Source organism: Rhinoderma darwinii, chromosome 12 (assembly GCF_050947455.1).
Source record: "Rhinoderma darwinii isolate aRhiDar2 chromosome 12, aRhiDar2.hap1, whole genome shotgun sequence".
Lineage (NCBI taxonomy): Eukaryota > Metazoa > Chordata > Amphibia > Anura > Rhinodermatidae > Rhinoderma > Rhinoderma darwinii.
Genome location: NC_134698.1, coordinates 50068767 through 50095327, shown reverse-complemented (window position 1 = coordinate 50095327; position 26561 = coordinate 50068767). Strand labels below are relative to the sequence as shown.

Sequence of the window (26561 nt, the reverse complement as noted above, 5' to 3'; positions counted from 1 at the left end):
CAAGTTCTCCAGCAACCCCAGCTGCAAATTTACCCGACAGTGCTCCACCGGCTGTGCTAGGTAAATTTTCCATTAAGTCGTTTTTTGGAATCACAACAAAGTTGGAAAATCAGAAGCCCAAAGAGGAAAGTGCCGTTCTTAAAGCATTTCGCTCATTAGGAAATAACGCGGAAAAGCAGACTAACCAACTGGATGTGGTTAAAGGTGCAAATGGTGACCTCATAAAGCAAACAGACACAGTGATGGATAGAACAAGGGAGTCTGAGGAGTTAAAAGAACAAATTAAAGATGAACAAATTAGCCAGGAGGAGCAATTACATGAGGATTTAGAAATTACAAGGGAAGGGGATTTACACCATGTAAAGGATTCACAAGTCTCCAGAGGACAAGGTATAAGTGACGACTCAGAGGAGGAAAACAAAGAACTGTATCCACAAATAGATAACCTGGGAGGAACAGAAGCCCTGGTTTTACAAGAGCAAAAGGATGAAAAGGAGGGAGTGTACGCGAAGCGTCTGAAAGCTTTAGACATTTGTGAGGATGTGAAGTCTGAGATGCATTCCTCATCAGACACTGCACCAGGTGAAACAGGCTATGAACAAGATGGTATGCTGGTACATGGTACTCTAGTTCACATCTCAAGTGATTCAGATTCTGACGGCGAAGGCTCCAAGCAAGATGTATGCCAAAAAAAAAGAAAGACTTCTGTGTCCCAGCTTTTATCTGATTCTCAAGTATCCTTGAACAATGGCCCCAAGCAGAATCCAGAATTGCAGAAGACTGATGATACTGTTATCATAGAGGGAGGGGGCCATCCTGAGCTTGACTTGAACAAGCCAGAAAATGAAACGACCACTATGGATCAGAAGTGTATTACTGATGAAAATATAGGGGAAAGTAGTCCAAGTTCTCAAACACGTACTCCTGATACCCAGGTTAAAAAGCCATTCCAGCAGCCTGCCATTTTCAGTGAGTTTCAAGTGCACAAGAAGGGGGCATCTACCGATGACCAAGAAACTGTAATGGTGAAACAAGGTGATAGTGACTTGGCTTTGCTAAAACTTTCCCAACCTGTTCAAAAGTCCAAGCTTCCAAGTGGGGCTTCGATCCGGAAAAAGGAAGTAAGGTCACCAGTGGAGCCTAAATCAAGCTCGAAATTCATGGAGCAACTGTCCCAGCTTCTCAACTTTGACTTACCGAAGCAAGAAGAGAAGGAGGAGGATTTACTTCCGGGTCAAACTGATGACAAAGGCGAAGATACTCATGTTGCAGAGGAAAAGCCAGAGTCTGCACTGGAAGCATTTAAGTCTTTTTTCACAGGTTCTACTAAGAAGATCCCACCACTTGATTCCCTTGATCTGGAGACTGTGAAACGCAAGCAAAAGACTGAAAAAGAATCGTTAAAGTCTATCTTTGAAAAACCAAAACCCAGTGACAATGACCAGACTATGGACGGGAAAAGTGTATGTTGGTTTTATTTTCGTTTTGTATTGTAGGGCTTAATGCTTCAAAGAGGTTGTCTACTAAGGCTCATACAGACAACATATTATGGACTTATGTTGGTTGGATCCTTAATATACGGTGCCCGTAGACTGCTATGGGTCCATTTTATATAGAGGCATATGAATACTTTTTGTGTCATGAATTCATATGGGACCTTATGTCATTAATATGGAGGTATTCTCCCCTGGAAGTATTGTGTCTAGGGAAGAATATGGCACCTCATGGAGGCACCTCATAGCGGCACACAGAGGGCCCACAGGTGCGTTATATGAACCTATGGGGACTTTGTGTTCCTTCATACTGGGCAATACTGTGTGTGTGTACCTTGAATGTAAAGACTTTGCAATGGTCAATCACTTTTACTAGGAACATAATTGTATTTCACTGAATGCTTGTAATTGAATTTAGAAAACTGCACTGCTGACTACAACAAGCACAACCATAGTAGACCAAAAAAATGAGCAATACTATAAAGAATTCCCTAATTTCCCACTTACGTGAGGTCAGTCTGCGTGCAATAGAAATGTGCATTGTATATGGGCTGAAGTGAACTTGCATTACGTACAACATATACAGCATATAACAGAGTCTTGACTGTTAGTGTTGCAGTAAAAGCACAATTTGATGTTTACAAGGGACTTTGATAACTTAATGAATTTCTTGTAAATAATATTGGTTATATAAGAATTATCGTTACTTTCGAGGAATAATTTATTTGCTCTTTGTCTGATAATTTTTTTACTTTTTGTTGCAGCCAGACAATAGTCCATCAGACCCAGAGGATCGAACCCCCGGGAGATTGCAGGCTGTGTGGCCACCACCAAAACCAAAGGATGAGGACGAGAAAGTGGGTCTAAAATATACTGAAGCAGGTAGGCCAGAACCTATAGTATAATAGTTTGTTGAAACAAGATATTTGTCCATCCAGTTCAGCCTATTTTTTTCTGCAATGTTGACCCAAAAGAAAGAAAAATCCCTATATAGTAGAATCCAATTTTCCTCTTCCTAAGAAAAATTCCTTCCCGACTCCAATTTGGCAATAAGAATAAATCCCTGGATCAATCACCCATCTACAGTAATCTAATAAACATAACTTGTCATATTATTACAAAGGCATCCTGGCCTCTTTTGAACTCTTTCAGTGAATTCACTATACACGCTTCCTCTAGCAGAGCGTTTGATAATTTCACTCCTCTTACAGTAAAGAATCCTCTTTTTATGTTTGTGTAGAAATCTTCTTTCCTCTATACTTAGAGGATACCCCCTTGTTACAGTAATGGGTATAAAAGATCATGAGAGAGATCTCTGTATCGACCTTTTCTGCCTATGTTCTAAACCAACTAATGTTTATTATATTGTTAATGTTACTAATTTTGTTAATGTTTCTGGTTACTGTAGGCCACCCATTTCTTCTATTACTTAAGTTGCCTGCCCTTAAAGAGGCTCTGTCACCAGATTCTCAAATCCCTATCTCCTATTGCATGTGATCGGCGCTGCAATGTAGATAACAGTAACGTTTTTGTTTTTTAAAAACGTTCATTTTTGGCCAAGTTATGAGCTATTTTATATATATGCAAATGAGCTTTGAAATGGACAATTGGGCGTTTTTTTTCGTTCTGTCCAACTGAGCGTGTATGTTGTTTTTAACTGGGCGTGTTTACGTGTATGACGCTGACCAATCAGCATCATACACTCCTCTCCATTCATTTACACAGCAGCGATGTGCAGCCGCATACACAGAGATTAACGTTAATCAAGTGTCCTGATAATGAATACACATGAAATCCAGCCTGGACGTCATGTGTATTCAGAATCCTGACACTTCTGAATCATTTTCTGTGAGATTCCAGCAAGCCACGCGTAATCTCGCGAGATTACGGAGGTAAACGAGATTTCGTTTCCCTTGCTGGAAATCTCAAAGAAAAGAGTCAGAAGTGTCAGGATTCTGAGTACACATAACGTCCAGGCTGGATTTCATGTGTATTCATTATCAGGACACTTGATTAACGTTAATCTCTGTGTATGTGGCTGCTGTGTAAATGAATGTAGAGGAGTGTATGACGCTGACTGGTCACTGATTGGTCAGCGTCATACACGTAAACACGCCCAGTTAAAAACACCATACACGCTCAGTTGGACATAACGAAAAAAAACGCATAATTGTCCATTTCAAAGCTCATTTGCATATATATATATATATATATATATATATATATATAGCTCATAACTTGGCCAAAAATGTTACTGTTATCTACATTGCAGCGCCGATCACATGCAATAGGAGATAGGGATTTGAGAATCTGGTGACAGATTCTCTTTAATACTGCTCAAGCTCTACTATCTCTTTCGTGTGCACTGGTGACAAAAACTGTACACAATATTCCATGTGCGGTCTTGCTAGAGATTTATAAAGTGGTAGAACGAAGTTCTTGTCGTGCATTTCTGCCATTTTTAATGCACCCCATGCTCAGGCAGCAGCTGCCTGACACTGGTTGCTGCAGCAAAAATTCCTATGTCCTTTTTGTCCGTTTTCAAGTGTTTTCCCATTTAGTATTTAATTGTGATATGTATATTTTCCTTTTCTGGAGCATAATCTTACATTGTTAAACCTAATTTGCCACTTCTCTGCCCAACTTCTCTAGATCCATTTGCAACAAAATACTGTCTGTCTTTGTGTTGATACTAACTTGTGTAAAGTAAATATCTACTAAAATTTAAATTTTACTGTTCAACCCCTCTCAAAGGTCATTAATAAACACAGTGCAAAATACTGACACCTGTGGTACCCCACTAGTAACAGTGACCCAATCTGAGTATGTACCATTAATAACCACCCGCTGTTTTCTATCACTGAGGCAGTTACTCACTAACACAATTTTCCCCCAGTCCTAGAAATCTCATTTTATGTACGAAACTTTTATGCGGCACAGTATCAAGTGCTTTAAAAAAATCAAGATGTATAACATCAAATAACCCCCCCCCCCCGGTCCAGTCTAGTGCGTCCTCAGCGAGCGCGCAATATTCAATAGGGAGAGGGAGACAAGATAGCATCAGCTTATCTTCTGGCTGATCCAAAGTACTGGTCATGTTGAAACCATCAGGGGACACTTCAGAGGCTCTCATACACATCTCAATAATACTCATTTTATATATAGGTTGATGTACTAGGTATAACACAGTCTAAAGGCCTGAAGGGGTATCTGCGGTGTTCTTTGCGTCGTGGATTGGCCCTGCAGGCGGTATTACAGTGTATCTGTTTTTCCTGGTGTGCTCCTTTAATTATATCCATAATTGTGAGGTACCTGCAACTGGTGAAACTGTGCACTTATAGGCAGAGAAACTGGAAACAAAAAGACAAGTAGAACTTAGAGAAGTGTATTTCGTCTTGTAGTAATGTATTCTAGTTCTTACTTTGCTAGATTTATTCCAGTAGAAATATAAAATTTGTAGCAGAATCTCCTATTTTTGTATAGTAATCACGATCTCCAAGAACTAATATTTCCTTGACTACTCTACGGATGTGACGCACGGTCTTCCCTGTATTCAATGTTTGATCAAATAATATTGACCTACATGAGATAATTGTCAGCTATCTGTGCTACTGTGATTGGTGATGTTTAGAAGTCTCCTGTGTTTCTGAACCAGTAGTGGGTTGTTCTCTGTATTTTAAGAGTTAAGGGCCATTTACACGGGCCAATTACCTGGGAAACGAGCATTCATTCGAATGCTCGTTCTCGATCATTGACCTGTGTAAACAGGGCAACGATCAGCCGCCGATGAGCGAGCAAACGCTTGTTTATTAGCTGATTTATTCTGAATGTGAACAGGGAGATGTGCTGCCGACATGATGATAACGATCGCTCGTCCCCAAACATAGCTCCACGTGAAAGGAGCCAACGAGCGCCAATCAAAGAGCTGTCTTGTTGATCGACGCTCGTTTACTCGGCCCATTGACCCATGGTGTGCTAGAAAAATGGGATGACCCATACTGAAAGGGGTTTTCCAGACTATAATTTAGACGGCCTATCATCGCGTTTGCTGACTTAAGGGGCCTTGCCGTTGTAGCGAGAGCTGCACCCCATTCATTATTTACCAGGCATAGCGCCGTACATTTGATTGTGGCTGTGCCAGTGTATTTAAGTCCCATTTTAATAATTTAGGACTGAGAAGCGGTACGCCTGGTAAACAATAAAGGGGATGTGGCACTGGAGTCAGCTGATCGGTGGGGGTGCCAGGAGTCAGACCCTCACTGATCTGATATTGATGGTCTATCCAAGAATATTATAGTCCCGGAGAACCTCTTTAACTATACATGGAGGTGTGTGGTGTTTTCATTGTCATTGCTGCATAATTAGGAAGTGAACAGTCTGGCTTGTTTGCAGTCATCATTCCAAATACGTGTTGATTTGTTAGTCATCCCAAATATGTAGATCATTGTGCAATCCGCTATGACACCATGCAGCACAAGCGTGTTGTGTAGGGCACAAAATATCTATAAATATTCACTGCCTCTCTGCCATCTTTGGTTTAAATGTATATTCAGATTCCAGGTGAAAGGCGCACATTTCCTTACTTAACTAGACACCGGACCCTCCACAGTGTCACATAGTTATAGCAAGTCACACGGTGCGGTTTTGCCACGTTTCTTTGCTGCACTGAAAAAAACGCATGCGTTTTTACTGCGCTTCGTAAAATTGCAGTAAATTGATGTAACAGTGAATGCATTTTTTGGTACGGTTTTCGGCCATGCGGTAAAACGGTACTGTGTGAATACACCCTTACCCCACTCCCGCATGTCGCACTCACACGGGTCCAGGAAAGTGAGATATGGAAAATACTTGTCCAGTCTTATGAAAATAAAGGGCCTGTTCACACCTGCAGTGGGGTTTCCATTGTTTTGCTCAGTCAGAGGAGCAGAACAACAAAAATACTACAAGCGCCAGTTCCGTTACACGACTGACACCACCGGCGTCCGATGATTTTTTTGGCGGAAACAATAGCGAAGTTGACTGCATTATTGATTCATTCAAAAAAACTGAAACCTTACAGAATGGAAACCATTAGCAACGGAAGCATTACCATTGAAATCAATGGTAATGCAAACGATAGCTATGGTTTCCGTTTTCCTTTCCGTTGATGGGTTCCTTCGATGCAAAGGTCTGATGGAACCCATCAATGGAAAATGAATGTGAACACAGCCTAAGGGCAGGTTGTTTGTTGTTTTTTTGAGGGGGGGGGGGTGTTTTTTTTTTTGTTTTGTTTTCTTAAGACTGTAGTCAAGAATGTTTCCATTCACTAACATCAATCAGAGATCTTGCAAATGGCTTTGAATTTGAAACAAGTATATTAAAAAGTTGCATAACTATTCATTATACAATGATCAAGCTTGATTTACATAGGACCTGCCATCTCTTGTAAGGAAGCACTCCAGCAATTCCCCCCCCCCCCCCCCCCTATTTATTGCAGTGTAGGATGTTATTAAAGAATAATGTAGAGGCTCCTCTGTATGCCTTATTTAAAGCTGTTTTAGTTAATATACCATTTATGGGTTGTCTGCCATCTTGGTTCCTTCTTCAGCTCTGATATGGTTCGGCTAATGCAGCCTACATTTGTGATGGGGCAGAGTCTCCTCACACTGCACTTGCTCAGCTCTGATTCCTATCGAAGTGCAGCAAGTGAGAGGTCAGTGACATAGAACTTGTGTCCTCACACTGCAGATTCTCAGTGTATCCTATGTGATGCAGCTTAGCCTGTCTGCCCTGCTTCCAGCTAGTGATAGTACACCAAGCAAAAGAAAAATGCAGGATGCACCTGGCGCCACCAGAATGAGAAGGGATGGCTGATAACACAGAGAACACCCGATCAGCACCTGTTCCCTGAGGTATAGAACAAGTGCTGGTTGGGTGTTTTATCTCATGATTAAAAATTCATGGGAATGAGTGATCGTAGTAATGAGCGCTCGTCCCCATACTGGCTCCTTGCGAAAGGAGCAGACGAGCAGAGATCGACAAGCTGTCTCGTTGATCGGCGCTCATTTGCACGGCCTAACGTCTTAGCGTTACAATATCGATCCTCTCCTGTTAGGTTGGTTAACATATAATATTATATCTAGTAATTTCTTTGCATTTTGGCTTCCAATGCTTGCAACTATACACCATATGCTGCGCTTTAATACACAGTGAAAAATAAAAGTGCCCAGCGGATGGCAAAAGCACATTATTTTGGCATCCTATAGAGGTCTATGAACCTGTTTGTATTTGCAGCTAGAGCGTTTCCTGGCGCATACGCCAAACATGTGAACATAGCTTTAGTCACAACCTTTTGTGGGATATATGGGCAACAACAATTATGGTCATTACTACAACTCCCGCTGGGGGGTTATCTTTCAGCTTTTCCAGATTTTTGAATAGCAAATCTGTCCATGTTTTTGTGGTGATCACCCGCTGCTATATATTTGCACAACTAGGCATAGTATATGCTGTTCAGTAATACTGGAAACCTCTGCGACTACTCCGGTGGGACATTACAGTTTGCTGATACACTGACCTCTCTCCGTCCGCTCACTCCTCACTGTAAGTACGGACACAACAGCGGAGAATGAGTGGGGGGGCCTAAACTATTGGCTTGGTTAACCTCTTAGATGCCGCGGTCAGTAGCAAATGCGGCATCTAAGAAGTTTGACATAGACTGACCGAAGGAGCCTCTTCCCTATCGGCAGTCCACGGTGGGATCCCGGGGTGCCAATAACATTTAATGGCAGCTGGTGGCTTGATAAAGGATGTTAGGTCTGCCAAAGGTATGGCCTAATAGTTTTCTAGTCCGTTTTGCACTAACAGGCAATAATGCTTTGGAATAGTAGGTATTTCAAAGCATTATGTAAGCGATCAATGGATTGGATCTTGTGGTCTCCTTGTGGGACAAAATATACATAAAAATAAACTCCCTCGCCGCAATAAATTAAAAAAAACTTTATTAAAAATGTTTTAACTTTTTAAAAAATCTATAAAAAACTGGTATATGGTACCGCCACAATTGTAACAACACGTATTAAAAAGGTATCCTAATATTTGAACCGCATTGGTGCATGGTGTTAAAAAAATAACACAAAAAAACATTGCGGAATTGCTGTTTTTTGGTTTTTTTTCATCCCCCCCCCCCCCAAAAAAAAGATTAAGAAAAGTAATAAATGATATGTACTTTAATGGTGTCAAGGAAAACTACAAACCGTCCCAGAAAAAACAAGTCCTCATAAAGTTTTGTTGACGGAAAAATAATAAAAATGTTCTTGGACTACATCGATAAAAACAAAAATCACTTGGTCCTGAAAGCCCAAAATAGGCGGGTCCTCAAGGGGTTAATTTGAACTCTCCAGTTATAGCACATGACAGAACTACAGGGTGGAGTCTTCGGATATGATAGTCACCATGTGCATGATCATGTTTGCAGAAGGAGTTGCTTCAAATAGAGAAGGGTGTCCACCTAAATGGCTCAGTGTTGTACTACTCCCATTTTATCTCGGTGATTGCTTGTAAGTGGAAGGTATAATCTTCTCATTTATCTAGTAACTTCACAATTTGTCATAAACTAAAGTGTCCACATGGAACAACCCTGGCTACAGAATTTTTGTTTATGTACAAAGTTCAGCGTCGAGAGCTGGAATTAGTTTTTTTTCACTATTAGCAGACTGGGTATTGGGAAAAGCGGTGTGGAGGAATGTGGAAGGATTGCGACAACCCAACAATTTTCTTTGCTTAGTCTACTGGCTCTGGGTTTGTGAAATCCAACATTATGATGTAATTGTGCATTGGAAACAAGTGTCAGAATAACAAAGTTTTTTCTGAATTAGGGCCTGTTAACATCAGCGTTGCTTTTCCATTCATGGGTTCCGTTGCCGCTTTCCGGCGAAAAAGATCCCATGAACGGAAAGCCAAACCAAAACTAAAGTTTCCGTTTGCATTACCATTGATTTCAATGGTAATGCTTGCGTTCACTTTGGTTTCCATTTTTTTTCCGTAAAGTTTCTTTTTTCGCCTAAGCAGTTATGCAGTTGACTGCTTTCAGTTCATGGGTTCCTCCTACAGGAAGCTGCAATGGAACCCATGAATGAAAAAGCAATGCTGACGTGACCACAGACTTAGCCCTTATTCACACGACAGGGTTTCCCGTCTGCAGTGGGAACAATAGACCCCTAATGGGGCTATTCACACGACCGATTTTTTGACAAGCCAGGAAAACCGGCTGTCAAAAAATGGGACATGCCCTATTTTTGAAGTCTATGGGGCTGGGTAATACATGGCCATCACCGGAATTTGTCACGAGTGACGGCCGTGTCTACCGTCGCTCGCGCTCTCCTCACAGCGCAGAGTGCATGTGAGGAGGACGAGTTTATGCCATTCGAACGAATGGCTGTACGCTGGAGGTAAGTTTCCACAATGTGGGGGTGCTGTATACAGGGGTACTGTGTGGCAGGGCTGGGGTGTACAGCAGGTGGAAGGGAGCACTGCGCTGGCTTCCTTCCCTTGCTTGTTTTAAAAGCGCCCTGGTCCGGCGACACCTCCCATGGCGCCGCTAGTAGCTGCTGCGGCTGCTGCTACTGCTGTAGCGACGCCACTATAGCAGAGCAGGGAGCTATCTCCCTGCTCTGCTATGTGCTAGCCCCACTTTAGCTCCTTGAAGGAGCGGAATCCCTGTGTGTTCGGGGATTCCGCTCCTGGACAGAGCACTTGAGGTCTCTGTCTATATCTGGACAGTGACATCAGGGGAAACTCCTGAACACTCTGTGACCGGGGATTCCACACCAGGTGAAGCCAGTAACGTTCAGTGTCCATAAATGGACACAGACTACAGGGGCTTTTCCTGAAGTGGAATCACCGGCCACATGTGGATTCCCCTTCAGGAATTGCCCCTGATGTCACTGTCCAGATTTGCCCGACCCGGAACGGATGCAAAACTAATGCAAACCGGCCGGGAAAAACGGCTGATTTGATTGGCCAACACTCGGACTCGGTCGGAACCCTGTCGTGTGAATAAGGCCTTAAAGGATAATAAAGGTGTGTGTGCGTGTGTGTGTGTGTGTGTGTGTGTGTGTGTGTGTGTGTGTGTGTGTGTGTGTAAAATATACAAATAATTATTTTTTTTGAATACAGATGGTGTAAATCATAATAAAAAGATGATATACTTCTGAGCTCAACAATACCTATGTCTGCATTACCCAGAATGTAGTTTATCTCAAACCCAGAAATAACAATCTTTATACTAATTTACAGAGTGAGTGTTTGGGCGTCCACTTGGCAAATGAAGTTTAATGTAGATAAATGTAAAGTTATGCATCTGGGTACAAACAATCCGCATGCATCATATGTCCTAGGGGGAGCTACACTGGGGGATTCACTTGTTGAGAAGGATCTGGTTGTAATTGTAAATCATAAACTAAATAACAGCATGCAATGTCAATCAGCTGCTTCAAAGGCCAGCAAGATATTGTCGTGTCTTAAAAGAGGCATGGACTCGCAGGACAGGAATACAATATTACCACTTTACAAAGCATTAGTGAGACCTCATCTAGAATATGCAGTTCAGTTCTGGGCTCCAGTTCATAGAAAGGATGCCCTGGAGTTAGAAAAAATACAAAGAAGAGCAACGAAGCTAATAAGGGGAATGGAGAATCTAAGTTATGAGGAAAGATTAAAAGAATTAAACCTATTTAGCCTTGAAAAAAGACGACTAAGGGGGGACATGATTAACTTATATAAATATATGAGTGGCCCATACAAGAAATATGGTGAAATCCTGTTCCATGTAAAACCCCCTCTAAAAACAAGGGGGCACTCCCTCCGTCTGGAAAAAGAAAGGTTCAACCTGCAGAGGCAACAAGCCTTCTTTACTGTGAGAACGGTGAATCTATGGAATAGTCACCGCAGGAGCTGGTCACAGCAGGGACAGTAGATGGCTTTAAAAAAGGCTTAGATAATTTCCTAGAACAAAAAATATTAACTCCTATGTGTAGAAATTTTTTACTTCCCTTTCCCATCCCTTGGTTGAACTTGATGGACATGTGTCTTTTTTCAACCGTACAAACTATGTACTATGTGCTGCTGACAACGATATTTTGGACATTGACACAATCAGCCGATTTATCAATAGATCGCTGCCCTGTTTACACAAAGCAATTGATGAAAACCAGCTTTCTGTGAACACTCGTTTGCCCGATAATTGGCCAGTGTGAAAGGGCCTTTAGAATGCAAATTTTGAGTAAAGACCATAAACCTGGAGACCGTGAATGCACAAGTAAAACCTGATGATCCTGTAATATCCCACTTGTTAATATTACTTTTGATCTCTGAGCTCACGAGAAGACTTTTCACCACCTTTAATCTCCAGATTTAAGGTTTCCTCTGCATTGTTTTCCACCCAGGATTTGCGCTGCATTGACTGCAAACAATTTTCTTAATCGTTTAAAGCGAAGAATTAAAATAGACACAAGCCGCCTATGTTTTCCCTCTATGCTCTGAAGTTATATGCAATCTATTGTTCTCTGTAAGCAGCCATATCAGTATAGGGAGAGGCTGACTGTACTGTTCTTCATTGGGATTTGTGAGAAAAAATCCCAGCCCCCATGATCACTATTTTGTTGCCTGTATGTTCAGTGCTGAGAACCTCTATGGCCAAAAATCTGTGGACATCCGTCCTAATTATTGTGTTCAGGAAGGCTAAAGATTCGCCAGATTTGTTAAGAGGTGAGTACTTTTCCCACCGATATAAATTAGTTTAAAACTGGTGTTTGAAACGCTAGTTTTAATGTATCCCCCCCCCCCCCCCCCCCCGAGTTACTTTAAACGTGGCACTAGACAAGTAATCCGCGGCAAACTGTACCGTGTGCTGCAATCGGTTACGTTTTATTTTGTTGAACCCGTAAGAAGTAGAAGCATGCAGATCTATTCCGTCCAATTGATTCATTCGCATACAATGGAGGCCAGACCTCTCAAAATAACATTTCGGTTACGCATGGACCTTTTGTCAATTTGTATCTGGCAATAAGATGGGAAGAATTGTCTGCAATCTTATGGACAAATAAAACTTCACAAAGGTCCGGGAGTGTCCAGAACGCTGTCTTGCAAAATCGTGCGGCCATTTTTGGATAGACCCTCATGACTGCACAATTTAGCAGGGAACCAGCGGTTTTACCCACAATGCTGCACAGCCATTAACTAGCAATTTGAGAACGACGCCAAACAGCGTGCCAGGTCAATACCGCACAGTGGGGCATGACCTTAAGTGAGATATATTCAGCCCAATATTCAATAATATTGCGCTAGTAGCTGAAAGGGTCTTGTTTGTGATAAATATCAGCACAGTCTAAATTAATGGAGTGAACTGGCACATCTAGTGACACATCTTCCAGCCTGAATGTAAGGGTGGGAAGCACTAGTGATTGGCGTCTCCGGGCAATGGAGGCTAGCTGATATATTTTTTTTTTCCAAGGGCTAGACCGTTGCTTTAAGCGCGTTTCCAGGTAGAATGTAAAAATAGGCTATGTACACCTTTTTGAAAACGTTTGTTTTTTTCTTTTTGTTTATTTTTTTTACATAATGAATTAGTGTGATTGGTGCAACTCTTGTAGTTACATTTTATTAAAAATTATTTTTACTTTTTGAGATACATCTGCTTTGTATTCTGTATACAGAGCAGCTGTATCTAGCGTGAAACCTGTATTGTCAGGTCAGCGGCACTGACTGGTTCAGTGTCAGCGGGTCCTGCGTGTCTCTGACCCACAGGATCCACCTGTTCTCGATCACATCTAAGTTTATAAGATAAACGGGATATAAATTTCTGAATTCTTACTTTTTTTTCTTTACAGAATACCAAGCTGCTATCTTGCATCAGAAGAGGAAGCACAAGGAGGAGTTGGAAAGTCTAAAGGTAACGGAGTCACCCTGTTTGGGCAGCCTGCTAGACACGCTCTGATTTTTGCATCTTTTCACATTTTTCTTTTCTTGTGTTTACTTGATATCAGAAAAAAAAATCTGTACTCTAACCACTGTCACTAGTAGTGCAGATGCTGTATGCCTTGTGTATCAAAACATCATATCATTTCTTTACAGTGCAGTGACAGAGATTGTTTTATATACATGATGCCCTATAAGAAGGTTGCAGTACTGATTCTGCCCACTCGAGGGCAATGTTACTCTCCAGATAAGCATCCTAGTCATAATTGTGAGAATTGCTTTGAATTTTTTTTTGCAATAGCCTAAAGATAAAGCACGCTCACTCCACATCATTTGCTAGTTTTTGGGGGGGTTTTTTTTCCTTTTTCTTTATTTCTATTAACAGATTTTCCAAAACAAAAATTTCTTCAACAATTTCAATCTATAAAATTCCTTTACAGATAAAAATCACAATACAAATTTCCCCCTTTACCCCGAACCCCCTAAAGGATAGAAACTGAGCAAATAAAGTAAAAAAAACAAACCAGAAAACCTTCCTTTTCTTCCCAACTTCAACTAAACAGTTCTTTAACATCTGGAGATACCTCATTACACCAACTTCTCCATCGCTGAGAGAACTTTCTCGTTGCCTTCATATTTTTATATGCAACACCCTCAAAATGAATATACCTTAGAACCGCTACTTTACATTCTTTCCATCCTGTCGGCTCTTTGGAGATCCAATGTCTCAGTATCCTTTTTCTGGCAATATATAAGCTACACCCTAGTGATCTTTTTTGGGGAATTACCTAGAGTTCTCCCTAGACTGCATCCAAGTATACATGTAATCGGACAGGAGTCTATCTCAATATTATAAATTCTATTCAATGTTTCTATAACCCTATTTCAGTATCTTCTTAACTTCTGGGCAATTCCACATCTAGAATATGCAGTTCAGTTCTGGGCTCCAGTTCATAGAAAGGATGCCCTGGAGTTGGAAAAAATACAAAGAAGTGCAACGAAGCTAATTAGGGGCATGGAGAATCTAAGTTATGAGGAAAGATTAAAAGAATTAAACCTATTTAGCCTTAAAAAAAAAAGACTACTAAGGGGGGACATGATTAACTTATATAAATATATTAATGGCACATACAAAAAATATGGTGAAATCCTGTTCCTTGTAAAACCCCCTCAAAAAACAAGGGGGCACTCCCTCTGGAGAAAAAAAGGTTCAACCTGCAGAGACGACAAGCCTTCTTTACTGTGAGAACTGTGAATCTATGGAATAGTCACCGCAGGAGCTGGTCACAGCAGGGATAGTAGACGGCTTTAAAAAAGGGTTAGATAATTTCCTAGAACAAAAAAATATTAGCTCCTATGTGTAGAAATTTTTCCTTCCCTTTTCCTGTCCCTTGGTTGAACTTGATGGACATATGTCTTTTTTCAGCCGTACTAACTATGTAATATGTAACTATGTGGATCAAATCTCCCTGCAAGCCCTTAAACCTTGGACAGCAATCTGTCTCTCTTCATCCCTTTTTTTTTAGTCTAGTTGGTGTATGAGCTCTATGTATTATAAAAAGTTGAGAGTCCTTTCGGGAGGGGACTTTAGATGGCAAAGGAACTACCTGCCATAAATTTATCCATTGTTCTTCCTCTGTTTTCCCTACATCCTTCTCCCATTTACACACTAGATGTCCCCAGTTCACCATTGTTTCACTAATCAATTCTACATCGATTTTTTTTTTTTTTTTTTTTTTTTTTTTTTTTTTTTTTATCTTATCCCTAGAGTTCAAAAACAGTTCTTTAAGGGATTTCCCACTTTTTAACTGGTATATTTTGTGCTTTAACCCCTTAATGACCAAGCTATTTTTTCCATTTTTCCATCATCGCATTCCACGAGCTATAACTTTTTTCTTTTTGCGTTAACATAGCTGTATGAGGACTTGTTTTTTGTGGGACAAGTTGTATTTTTTAATAGCACCTTTTTAGGGTACATATAATTTATTGATCTACTTTTATTAACTTTTTTTTTAGGGGGGGAATAGAAAAAAAACTAAAATTTTGGTACTCTTTTTTTTTTTTTTTTTTTTTTTTTTGCGTCCTAAATCTACGCCGTTTACCGTGTGGTATAAATAACACTAACTTTATTCAGCGGGTTGTTATGATTGCAATGATAACAAATTTGTATTGATTTTTTTATGTTTTACTGCTTTTACACAGTAAAAACACTTTTTTTTCAAAATTATTTGTTCTTACGTTGTTTTTACGGCAGGATTCACAGAAAACAGAAATTTTTGCATTTGTTTTTTATTTTATTTTTTACGGCGTTCACTGTGCGGGTTAAATAATGTAACCTCTTTATAGTTGGGGACGTTACGGACGCGGCGATACCAAATACGTGTAACTATTTTACTTTATTGTTTTTTAATATTAAAGCATATTGTAAGGGGAAAAAGTGGGTTTTTCATTTTTTTCGCTTTTTTTTTAAATTAACTTTATTAAACTTTTTTTTACTAGTCCCACTAGGGGACTTTACTATGCGATCATCTGATCGCTTTTATAATACAATGGAATATTTTTGTATTGCAGTGTATTACTGCCTGTCCGTTTAAAACGGACAGGCATCAGCTAGGCCATGCCTCTGGCATGACCTAGCAGGCATACACTACAGGCAGACCTGGGGGCCTTTATTAGGCCCCCAGCTGCCATAGAAGACACAACACCCGGGTGCCGGTGCGATGAGAGAGGGAGCTCCCTCCCTCTCTCCAAAACAACTCCGATACGGCGCTCGCTATTGAGCGCGCATCTGAGGAGTTAAACGGGTGAGATCAATACTGATCTAGATCTCACCCGTTGGAGCAGGGATGATATATATATATATATATATATATATATATGTGTGTGTGTATGTATATGTGTGTATATATATATATATATATATATATATATATATATACACATACACTACCGTTCAAAAGTTTGGGGTCACCCAGATAATTTTGTGTTCTCCAAACTTTGCTTTCGTCGAAGAATGCTCCATTTGCAGCAATTACAGCATTGCAGACCTTTGGCATTCTAGCTGTTAATTTGCTGAGGTAATCGGGAGAAATTTCACCCCATGCTTCCAGAAGCCCCTCCCACAAGTTGGATTGGCTTGATGGGCACTTCTTGCGTACCATACGGTCAAGCTGCTCCCACAACAGCTCTATGGGGTTCAGATCTGGTGACTGCGCTGGCCACTCCATTACAGATAGAATACCAGCTGCCTGCTTCTTCCCTAAATAGTTCTTGCATAATTTGGAGGTGTGCTTTGGGTCATTGTCCTGTTGTAGGATGAAATTGGCTCCAATCAAGCTCTGTCCACAGGGTATGGCATGGCGTTGCAAAATGGGGCGAAGGAAATCTTCAGTTTCTTGGCAATTTCTCGCATAGAATAGCCTTCATTTCTAAGAACTAAATAGACTGTCGAGTTTCACATGAAAGCTCTCTTTTTCTAGCCATTTTGAGAGTTTAATCGAACCCACAAATGTAATGCTCCAGATTCTCAACTAGCTCAAAGGAAGGTCAGTTTTATAGCTCCTCTAAACAGCAAAACTGTTTACAGCGGTGCTAACATAATTGCACAAGGGTTTTCAAGTGTTTTCTAATCATCCATTAGCCTTCTAACACTGTTAGCAAACACAATGTACCATTAGAACACTGGAGGGATGGTTGCTGGAAATGGGCCTCTATACACCTATGTAGATATTGCATTAAAAACCAGACGTTTGCAGCTAGAATAGTCATTTAGCACATTAACAATGTATAGAGTGTATTTCTGATTAATTTAATGTTATCTTCATTGAAAAAAAAAAACTGTGCTTTTCTTGCAAAAATAAGGAAATTTCTAAGTGACCCTAAACTTTTGAACGGTAGTATGTGTGTGTGTGTGTGTGTGTGTGTGTATATGTTTATATATATAAATTTCAATAGAATACATCCCAAAAGATTGGTTGTGTTGGTTACCTGCCTCCTGTGACGAGTCCAGCTGTTTTTATATCAATGGAAGCCAATGAAAGACACATGCCATTGCATAAGAATACGGTTGCATATGTTTTGTTTTTTTTTCCTTTTAAGAGTATACGTTTTGTTTTATAAAACAAAAACAAAATTTTTTTTTATCCCTTTACTGTTTGGCGAAAATCTTATGTGGTTATGGGCTTAGCCTTAGAGAATCTTTATCTGCCTAATCCTATATGACAGAATTGTCCAAATAATTAAAAGCCCAGTAAATAATCAGCTGACTCAAAGTATCTGGTTTCAATTCACTTTACTTAAAATATTTGTGAACAGCAATTCCTTGTAGTCTTCTAATGTATTTCAGACTATATACTCTCGTAAAACATTACACAGCCTACTTACAGGTTGGCAGAGAAGCCATAGGAAGCTTCAGAGGTTTTATTTTGAGGCCAGTTAACAAAATGTTACTATTAACCGCTACATATTATGGAATTGCTATATTATTCATTAAAGCTGTGTTCACATCACCGTTGCTTTCCATTGGGGGGTTCCGTCTGAGGTTTCTGTCGGATTAACCCCTCAACGGAAAGGCAAACGGAAACCTCCGCTTCTGTTTCCCTCACCATTGAACCCAATGGTGACGGAAACCTAGCTAATGGTTTCCATCTGTCACCGTTGTGACGGGGTTCTGTCGTTTTGACGGAATCAATAGCGCAGTTGACTGCGCTATTGATTCAGTCAGGAACAACAGAACCCTGTCACAATGGTGACAGATGGAAACCATTAGCTAGGTTTCCGTCACCATTGGGTTCAATGGTGAGGGAAACAGAAGCGGAGGTTTCCGTTTGCCTTTCCGTTGAGGGGTTAACCCAACAGAAACCTCAGACGGAACCCCCCAACGGAAGGGCAACGGTGATGTGAACAGGCCCTTAGATAATAATTTATCTACAAAGCCTCCAAAGTAGAGGTTCTCTTAGAAAAACATCCATTATTTGCCACCTTAACTTGGTATCTAATACACATGACTATTGATGTTCCCAGCAGTATTCTTGGGTTAGGGTGCATTAATACATCTGCGATACCTGGCCAGTTCTGTTTTTTCTGGACAGGACACAACTGATGGAAAAGTTATGTACTTTGTGCACCTCCCCAGTTTGTTCTGTACATTAAATAGAAAGTCCCAGTGGCCGGTGGGGCTCACAATTTAATTTCTTTATTGTAAGCAAGAATAGATGGAAACCAATTACCGGAGCACGTTTTTTTTTTTTTTTAAAGAGTTGGAGGAAACCAGAATACCTTGCATTACCCGGAACAATCAGACAGAGAACACACTCCGTTCACGCAGATCTTGCCCTGGCCATTTAAAAAAAAAAACACATCTCTGCTGAAGCAGGGCAGCCGTGCTAACCCCTGTGCCATAGTGCGGCCATAACAAAAGTTCAATTCTGTGGATATGCCATATATGTTTAAGATGGAAATACCCCTTTAAGTATAAGGGTATGTTCACACGCAAACTCAAAAACGTCTGAAAATACGGAGCTGTTTTCAAGAAAAAAACGCTCCTGATTTTCAGATGTTTTTTAAGCCACTCGCGTCTTTTGCTGTCTTTTTTACGCCCGTTTTTGGAGCTGTTTTCAATAGTCTATGAAAAACTGCTCCAAAAACGGCTGAAGAAGTGACCTGCACTTCTTTTTAGCAGCAGTTTTTTTTACGTGGCCATTTTGAAAAACGGCCGCAAAAAAAACGGCCCGTCGGAGCAGAACACTGTTTTTCCCATTGAAATCAGGATAAGTTGTATTTTTTAAGGGCACCATTTTGGGGCAGATATAAGTTATTAATACCTTTTTATTAACGCTTTCTGGAGGAAATGGGAAAAAAAACGCAATTCCACCGTTGTTTTTTGCGTTATAACTTTTTAACCATTCACCATGCGAGATAAATAACATGTTACCTTTATTCTATGGGTCTTTATAATTGCTGCAATACCAGATATGTATCTTTTTGTTGTGGTTTTTTTTATTTTATTTTTTACCACTTTGCACAATAAAAGCACATTTCATGAAAAACAATATTTTTTTTTTATATCATTGGATTCCAAGATACATAGCTTTTTATTTTTCCATTGATGTAGCCATATGAGGGCTCATTTATATTTTTTATTTATTTTTTCGCGTTATTAGTCTTTCCAAATAGAGCTATTTAAATTATTGATAAACTTTTATTATATTTTTGGGGGAGGAATAGAAATAAAAGCAATTCCCCCATTGTTTTCTGCTGTTCACTGTGCGACTCAAATCATGTGATAAGGTAATTGTACCGGTCATTAACCCCTTCCCGCCCAATCACGTACAGTAACGTGACGAAAACTGGTGTCTTAATGCCTTTTCTCATTACTGTACGTGATGGAGATGAATCTAGCTCAGGAGCTGAGCCAGCGACATCACCGCCGGGTGACAGCTGTATGTTACAGCTGGCACCCTGAGGTATCGGCCAGGACCAGAGCTAGCATCCGATCCGGCCGATTAACCCCTCAGATGCTGCGTTCAATAGAGATCGCAGCATGTGAGGAGTTTTCAGCCACCGGCACCCCAGCAACGTGATCGCTGGGTTACTGGTGGCTGCAAAGGCGATCGGAGGCCTAATACTTACCTCTCGGTCTGCCAGCAACGGAAGCCTCCTATGTCCCGCTTGGCGGCGGGGCCTAAAAGGCTTCTGGTACCATCAGCAAGATGGCGCCAGCTCAGCTTCTAGCTCAGAAGCTGAGCCGGCATCATCAGCAGTGGGTGTCCGCTGTATGTTACAGCGGACACCCCGATCTATCGGCAGGAACTGGAGCTAGCTCCGATTCCTGGCATTAACCCCTTCGATGCAGCAATCCATTGCGATCGCTGCATCCTAGACGTTTGTAGCAAATCGGCAGCCTGCCATGCGATGGCAAGTCTGGCGACTGCTACTATGGCAACAGGAGCCCTAACAGGCGGAGCCTGATCGGGTTGCTATCAGTGAACAACTGACATTTCCAATACATTGCACTACATAGGTAGTGCAATGTATTAGAACATCAAACAAACAGTTGGACCTTCAAGTCCCCTAGTGGGACTAAAGAAAAGTATAAAAAAAGTAAAAATAAAAGTTGTAAAACATACAATAAAAGTTTCAAGTAATAAAATAAAACACAATCTCCCCCATTATACCTTATCAAGTCATTTATAATTGAAAAAAATAATAAACCATACATATTTGGTATCGCTGCGACCGTAACGACCTAAACTATAAAAATATTGTTATTTATCCAGCGCAGTGAATGCCGTAAAAAAACAACTAAAAAAACACTGCCATAATTGCTGTTTTTTTTTGGTCACTTTGTCTTCCAAAAATTGAAATAAGTGGTCAAAAAGTCGCATGTATCCAAAAAGCCTATAAAATCTATAACTCGTTTCTCAAAAAACAAGCACTCCTACAGCTCCATCGACGAAAAAATTAAAAAGTTATAGCTCTCACAACATGGCGACAGAAAAAATACATTCTCTTTCCAAAAGTAATTTTATTGTGCAAAAAGTTATAAAAAAGTTCTATAAATTAGGTATCGCCGGAATCGTACTGGCCCGCAGAATATAGGTAACGTAGTTTATAACGCATGGTGAACGCTGTATAAAAAAAACCGTAAAAACTATGCCAGAATTGCTGCTTTTTTGTCACCTTGCCTCCCAAAAAAAGGATAACAAGTGATCAAAAAGTCGCATGTACCCCAATATGGTACCAATAAAAACTACAGCTCGTCCCGCAAAAAAACAGCCCTCACGTCACTACGTCGATGAACAAATAAAATTAGTTAAGTTGTTCCCCTCGGGCTGCACAACTGGATATTTTTCTTTCTTGACTTATTGGAGCAATAAGTCAAGAAAGAAAAATATCCAGTTGTGCAGCCCGAGGGGAACAATTCTTCTGTTTCAAAAGGCATGTATCAAGGCACTAACATTAGGGAACCAGGAAGGGGAGGGCCCAAACATATCTGCTGGAAGCGAGGGCGCCCGTATTTTACCAGGACAACACTTTCCCGGCAAAATTCCCTAAACTGCAAAGGTGCGGAGTGTGGACGAAAAGGGGGATATGTAAGGACATTTATCAGTGCGACACCGGCCTGTGCAGAAAGGATTGCTTCACAGCGAAACATCTATGGATTATTTTTTTTATTTTTTTACCTGATTATTATACCACCTGACTATGCCCCTGATGTACTCTGCCCAGCTCACATATGCCCCACATTATAAACGGAAACACCAGTAAGACTCCAAACAAAACTATTACCAAGCAAATTCCACGCGCCAAAAATCAAATGGCGCTCCCACCCATCTGAGCCCTACAGTGTGCCCAAACAGCTGTTTACTTCCACATATATGGCATCGCCATACCCGGGAGAACCCTTTTAACAATTTTTGGGTGTGTGTCCCCAGTGGCACAAGCTGGGCACGACATATTTGCCACTGAATTGGCATATCTAGGGAAAATTTTTAATTTGCACCTTCCGCAGCGCAATCATTTATGGAAAAGACATTTCGGGTGAAAATGCTCACTACACCCCTTAATAAATGCCTTGAGGGGTGCAGTTTCCAAAATGGGGTCACTTGTCAGGGGTTTCTTTTATTATTTCACATCAAAGCCTCTGCAATTTTGAATCAATACTTTATATGTCGCCAAATTAGGCCTCAATTTTACATGGTACTCTTTCACTCCTGAGCCCTGTCGAATGTCCAGGCAAAAGATTAGTGCCACATGTAGGGTGATTCTAAAACAGGGAAACACCGCATAATAATTGAGAGCTGTCTTGTTATGGTGGCACAAGCCGGGCACCACATATTGGCGTATCTAAGGAAAAATTCCCATTTTCAAGCTCCCACATCGTGTGCACACGAATTTCTGCAAAACACCTGTGGGGTTAACATGTTCACTACACCCCTAGGTGAATACCTTGAGGGTGTTGTTTCCAAAATGGGGTCACTTCTGGGGGGGATCCACTGTTTTGGTCCCACAGGGACTTTGCAAATGCGACATAGCGACCAGACCCCAAATGCAGCAAAATCTGTACTCCAAAAGCATATGGCCCTTTTTCCCTCCTGAGCCCTGCCGTGTGCACAAACAGCAGTTTATGACCACGTGTGGGGTATTGCCGTACTCCAGAGAAGTTGTTTTACAAATGTTGGAGTTCTTTTTTTCCTTTATTTGTTGAGAAAATGAAAAATTTGGAGCTAAAGCTACATCTTATTGAAGAAAAAGGATTTTTTTTTTTTTTATTTTTTTTTATAACATATTTTTATTACATTTTTCCAAAAAAAACAACACATCATACAGTAATGCATTGCCATAATAATAAACATTACAAAAAAATGTACAAATGAACATGAGATCGTAAATGCTTCCCAGCAAAATAGGTTTAATCTTGGATGGTATTCCCCAGAGGCTATCAACCCTCCTTCATCTCCTCTGTCCTTCCCATCCTTTAACCCCACATGTCGGGTAGTCCTGTAAACATAGTTACATAAACTCGCGTAACTGCCTAACTAACACATCAAAACAATACATAAAACAAATAAGAAATGAGAGCATACATAACATTTGGAGCTTCGTGAAGCAGTTCACCCACTCAGGCAGCTAGTCCGCAAGAAGAAAGAAAATCAAATAGGAGATATACGCTTTACTCCCGTGGTATTTTCAGTGCCCCTAAAGTGCCCTTGAGATCCTCAATCAAGTACCATGGCGTTCCCGTGAATGGGCCTATAATGTCCCTTCGTTCTGTACTGGTGAAATATTTTGTGAGGAAAAGCTTCCATTTCTCAAAGAATTTTTTACTTTGCGTGTCTTTATTCTGTAATATACCAATGCGGTCTAGATAAAACAGTTTCCTCAACCCCTGGACCACCATATTCTGAGTCGGTACCTCAGCTACCAGCCAGTTTTGGAGTATGCATCTCTTTGCCACTATCAGTGTGGCATGGGCCATGGGGGATAAATGTGTCGTTTCCGTCTCTTCTAATTCTCCATCATGTTGTATATGGAATAAGGCCTCCATTGGCCCTACATTCCCGTGGAACCTGCCCACCTGCTGCAGTAAGGATGTTATCTCCCCCCAGAATGGCTGAATATGTGCACACGCCCAAAGGCCATGATACATGTCCGTCTTTGAGATATTACATCTAGGGCATGACGTTTTCCTATCTGGTTGTGAGGCGGATGGGGCCAGGGTAAATGCATATATTGCTTGGTGTATAATCTTCAATTGAGTTTCCCTCCAGTTTTCGTTGTGTACGTGCGCCCTGAAATCCACCAGCCCTTTTTCAATATGCCTTTCAATGCCTGGTAAATTAAACAGTTTTTCCCATCTCCCAAAGGCCTGCCCCGGGGACATCTTCAGTAGTAATGGTCTGAGTGTACTATATAATTGGGAAATGGAGTGCCTGTGAATGTCCGTGAACCATGAGTCAAAGAGGTTGGGGGGGGACCTCATCCGCTACATCCGCAAGTTTAGTTTTACAGTGATTAACTATTTGCATGTACTGTAAGTGCTGATGCCGTGCAAAAACGTATTTATTCTGGAGCTCTTGCAAGGTTAACCACCTCTTATCCTGTGCGTGAAACATATCCCCCAATGTCGCTACCCCTTTCTCCCTCCATTCTGACATTAGTTTGTTAGATCTTCCTGCTGCAAACTCTGGGTGCTGCCATAAGGGCATATGTTTTGAAATGCGGTAAGAAAGATTATAATGTTTGCGCAGTACCTTCCAGGCAATGATGGTATCTCGCAACAGAGCTGATTTCTTGACGATCTTTGGGAGACAAGTGAACGTTGTGTGTACCAGAGCCATGAGATCCCAAGGTTTTGCTAGCTGTCTCTCCAATCTAGTGTTGGAGTGGAACTCTGTGTTGTGTTTCCAGTCTAGCAGATGTCTACTCAGACAGGCCAGATTATAACCCCGGATGTTAGGGAAATTGACCCCTCCTTCCTCCTTCCGCATCATGAGTTTCGTGAGCGCTATTCTTGGTTTCTTTCCCCCCCATATGAATTTGGTAAATGATGAGTTGAGTATATTGATATCTGAGTGCTTGACCAGAAGAGGAATAGTCTGGAGCGGGTAGAGTAATTTCGCAAATCCTGACATTTTGACCAAACGGCTCCTTCCCATAAGTGATAGAGGTAGACTGTGCCATCTCAGAAGATCTGCTTGGATATCCTGTATAAGGGGAGGATAATTTAGATCATATAGGGAGTTGGGTGCTCGACCCACCTTAATGCCCAGATAAGTAATGTTTGGCTTTGCCATCTCAACATCCAGGGTGGCTAGGGACCGCCTATATGCTGGGTCCTGTGTTCCCAAATCTAATAACTGGCATTTTAACGTGTTAACTTTGTACCCTGAATAGCTCCCAAAGTCGTTCAATGCCTGGAAAATACGCGGAACATCTTTAAGGGGGTTTGCGAGAAATAACAAGATGTCATCTGCAAACAACGTTTCCTTGACCTCCATCTCCCCCACCCTTATGCCCGTATATAGTTTGGATGATGCCAGATAACGTGCCAGCGGCTCCAAAGCCAGATTGAACAATAGTGGCGATAGCGGACACCCCTGCCTTGTACCTTTACGCAGACGGAATGGTTTAGATAGAAAGCCCGGTGTGGAGATTCTAGCCTTTGGGTCTTTGTAAATGTGGTGTAATAAGATCCTGAATGCCCCCGTTATTTCCATCCTATCCAGGACTGCATCCAACCATTTCCATCGGACATTGTCAAAAGCTTTCTCCGCGTCTAGTAAAAGTAAAGCCGAATGTTCCTCCGGAAATGGGTTATGCTGTACTCTATCTAACACTGCCAGAACCGTCCTAATGTTAGTGACCGCCGACCTGCCTTTAATAAAACCTACTTGTTCTGGGGCTATGAGGAACGGCATTATATTCGCTAACCTATCAGCTATAATTTTGGAAAGGAGTTTAGCGTCCACGTTTATCAGCGATATGGGCCTGTATGACCCTGGTAGTAGGGGATCCTTTCCAGGTTTTAGCAATAATTTCACATAAGATGTGTCTGCTGATGGTGGTAGTCCCTCCTCTCCCAGAGCATTGTTAAACAAAGAGACCAAAGTCTCCGTAATCTGTTCCCGCATTACTTTAAAAAATTCGCCGGTCAGCCCATCTGGGCCAGGTGCCTTACTATTTTTTAGGTTTCTTATTGCCTCATCTACCTCCTCCCTTGTGACCCTGGCATTTAGAAGTTGCAACTGTTCCGCGGAAATGACCTTGTCTAACAGTGTGTCTGTCAGCGGAAGGGAAGATGTATCAGAGTACAGCTCCTCATAGAATTTGGCCAGGATGGTGTTAATACTAGATGGATCGCATGTTTCTCGCCCATTATGATCCCTCAATTTCGCTATATGTTGCACTGAGCGTTTTCCTCGAGCCATATTGGCCAAAAGTTTACCCGCCTTATTTCCAAACTTATGTAAAGTAGCTTCAAAGTCTCGAGTATGCAGTGTTTCTTTCTGAGCTGCCCACTCGTCAAAAGAGTGTTTTGCCTGAATCCAGGCCTGTCTAGCATCCAATGTAGGGTGTGCCAAGTATGCTGTATAGGTTGCCCTCAGTGTAGCACTAGAGGCATTAAATTTTTGCGTTATTTCCCGTTTTTTGCTGACGGTATTTGCCATTATCCTCCCCCTCAGCACTGCCTTGGCCGTATCCCAGAACAGTGAGGGGTCATCTCTGTGTCCTGAATTCGTCGACGTGTATTCTAACCACCACCCTCTTAGCTGTCTCACAAAGGTGTCATCAGTTGCTAAATGAGCCGGGAATCTCCATATGAAGTCTGATCCTCTGGGATATATTTCCTGGAAATCTACCCGTACCGGGGCGTGATCTGAGATCACTAGGTCCCCTATCTCGGCGACCCCCAGCCTCGGTTGTAATGTTGGGGATATTAAAAGGTAGTCTATCTATCCTGGACCAGGACTGTTGAGCGTGGGAGTAATGCGTAAATTCCCGGGCATCCGGGTTACCCCTTCTCCAGGGATCTATTAAGTGTGTTCTTTCCATCAGGGGTCCTAACACTCGGTCCTGTTTTCTGGGGGCCCTTGTAGGAATGGATTCCGT

The 26561-nt window shown here is 41.4% G+C and overlaps 1 protein-coding gene across 1 annotated transcript in view; it reads left to right on the top strand.

Moving 5' to 3' along the window:
* Positions 1 to 26561, top strand: part of FMN1 (formin 1) — a 235391-nt gene that overhangs the window by 90777 nt on the left and 118053 nt on the right. Inside the window, exons 4-5 of the mRNA XM_075843377.1 lie at positions 2258 to 2375; positions 13361 to 13422. Of these exons, the coding sequence (XP_075699492.1) occupies positions 2258 to 2375; positions 13361 to 13422 (180 nt within the window). The remainder of the gene's footprint in view (positions 1 to 2257; positions 2376 to 13360; positions 13423 to 26561) is intronic.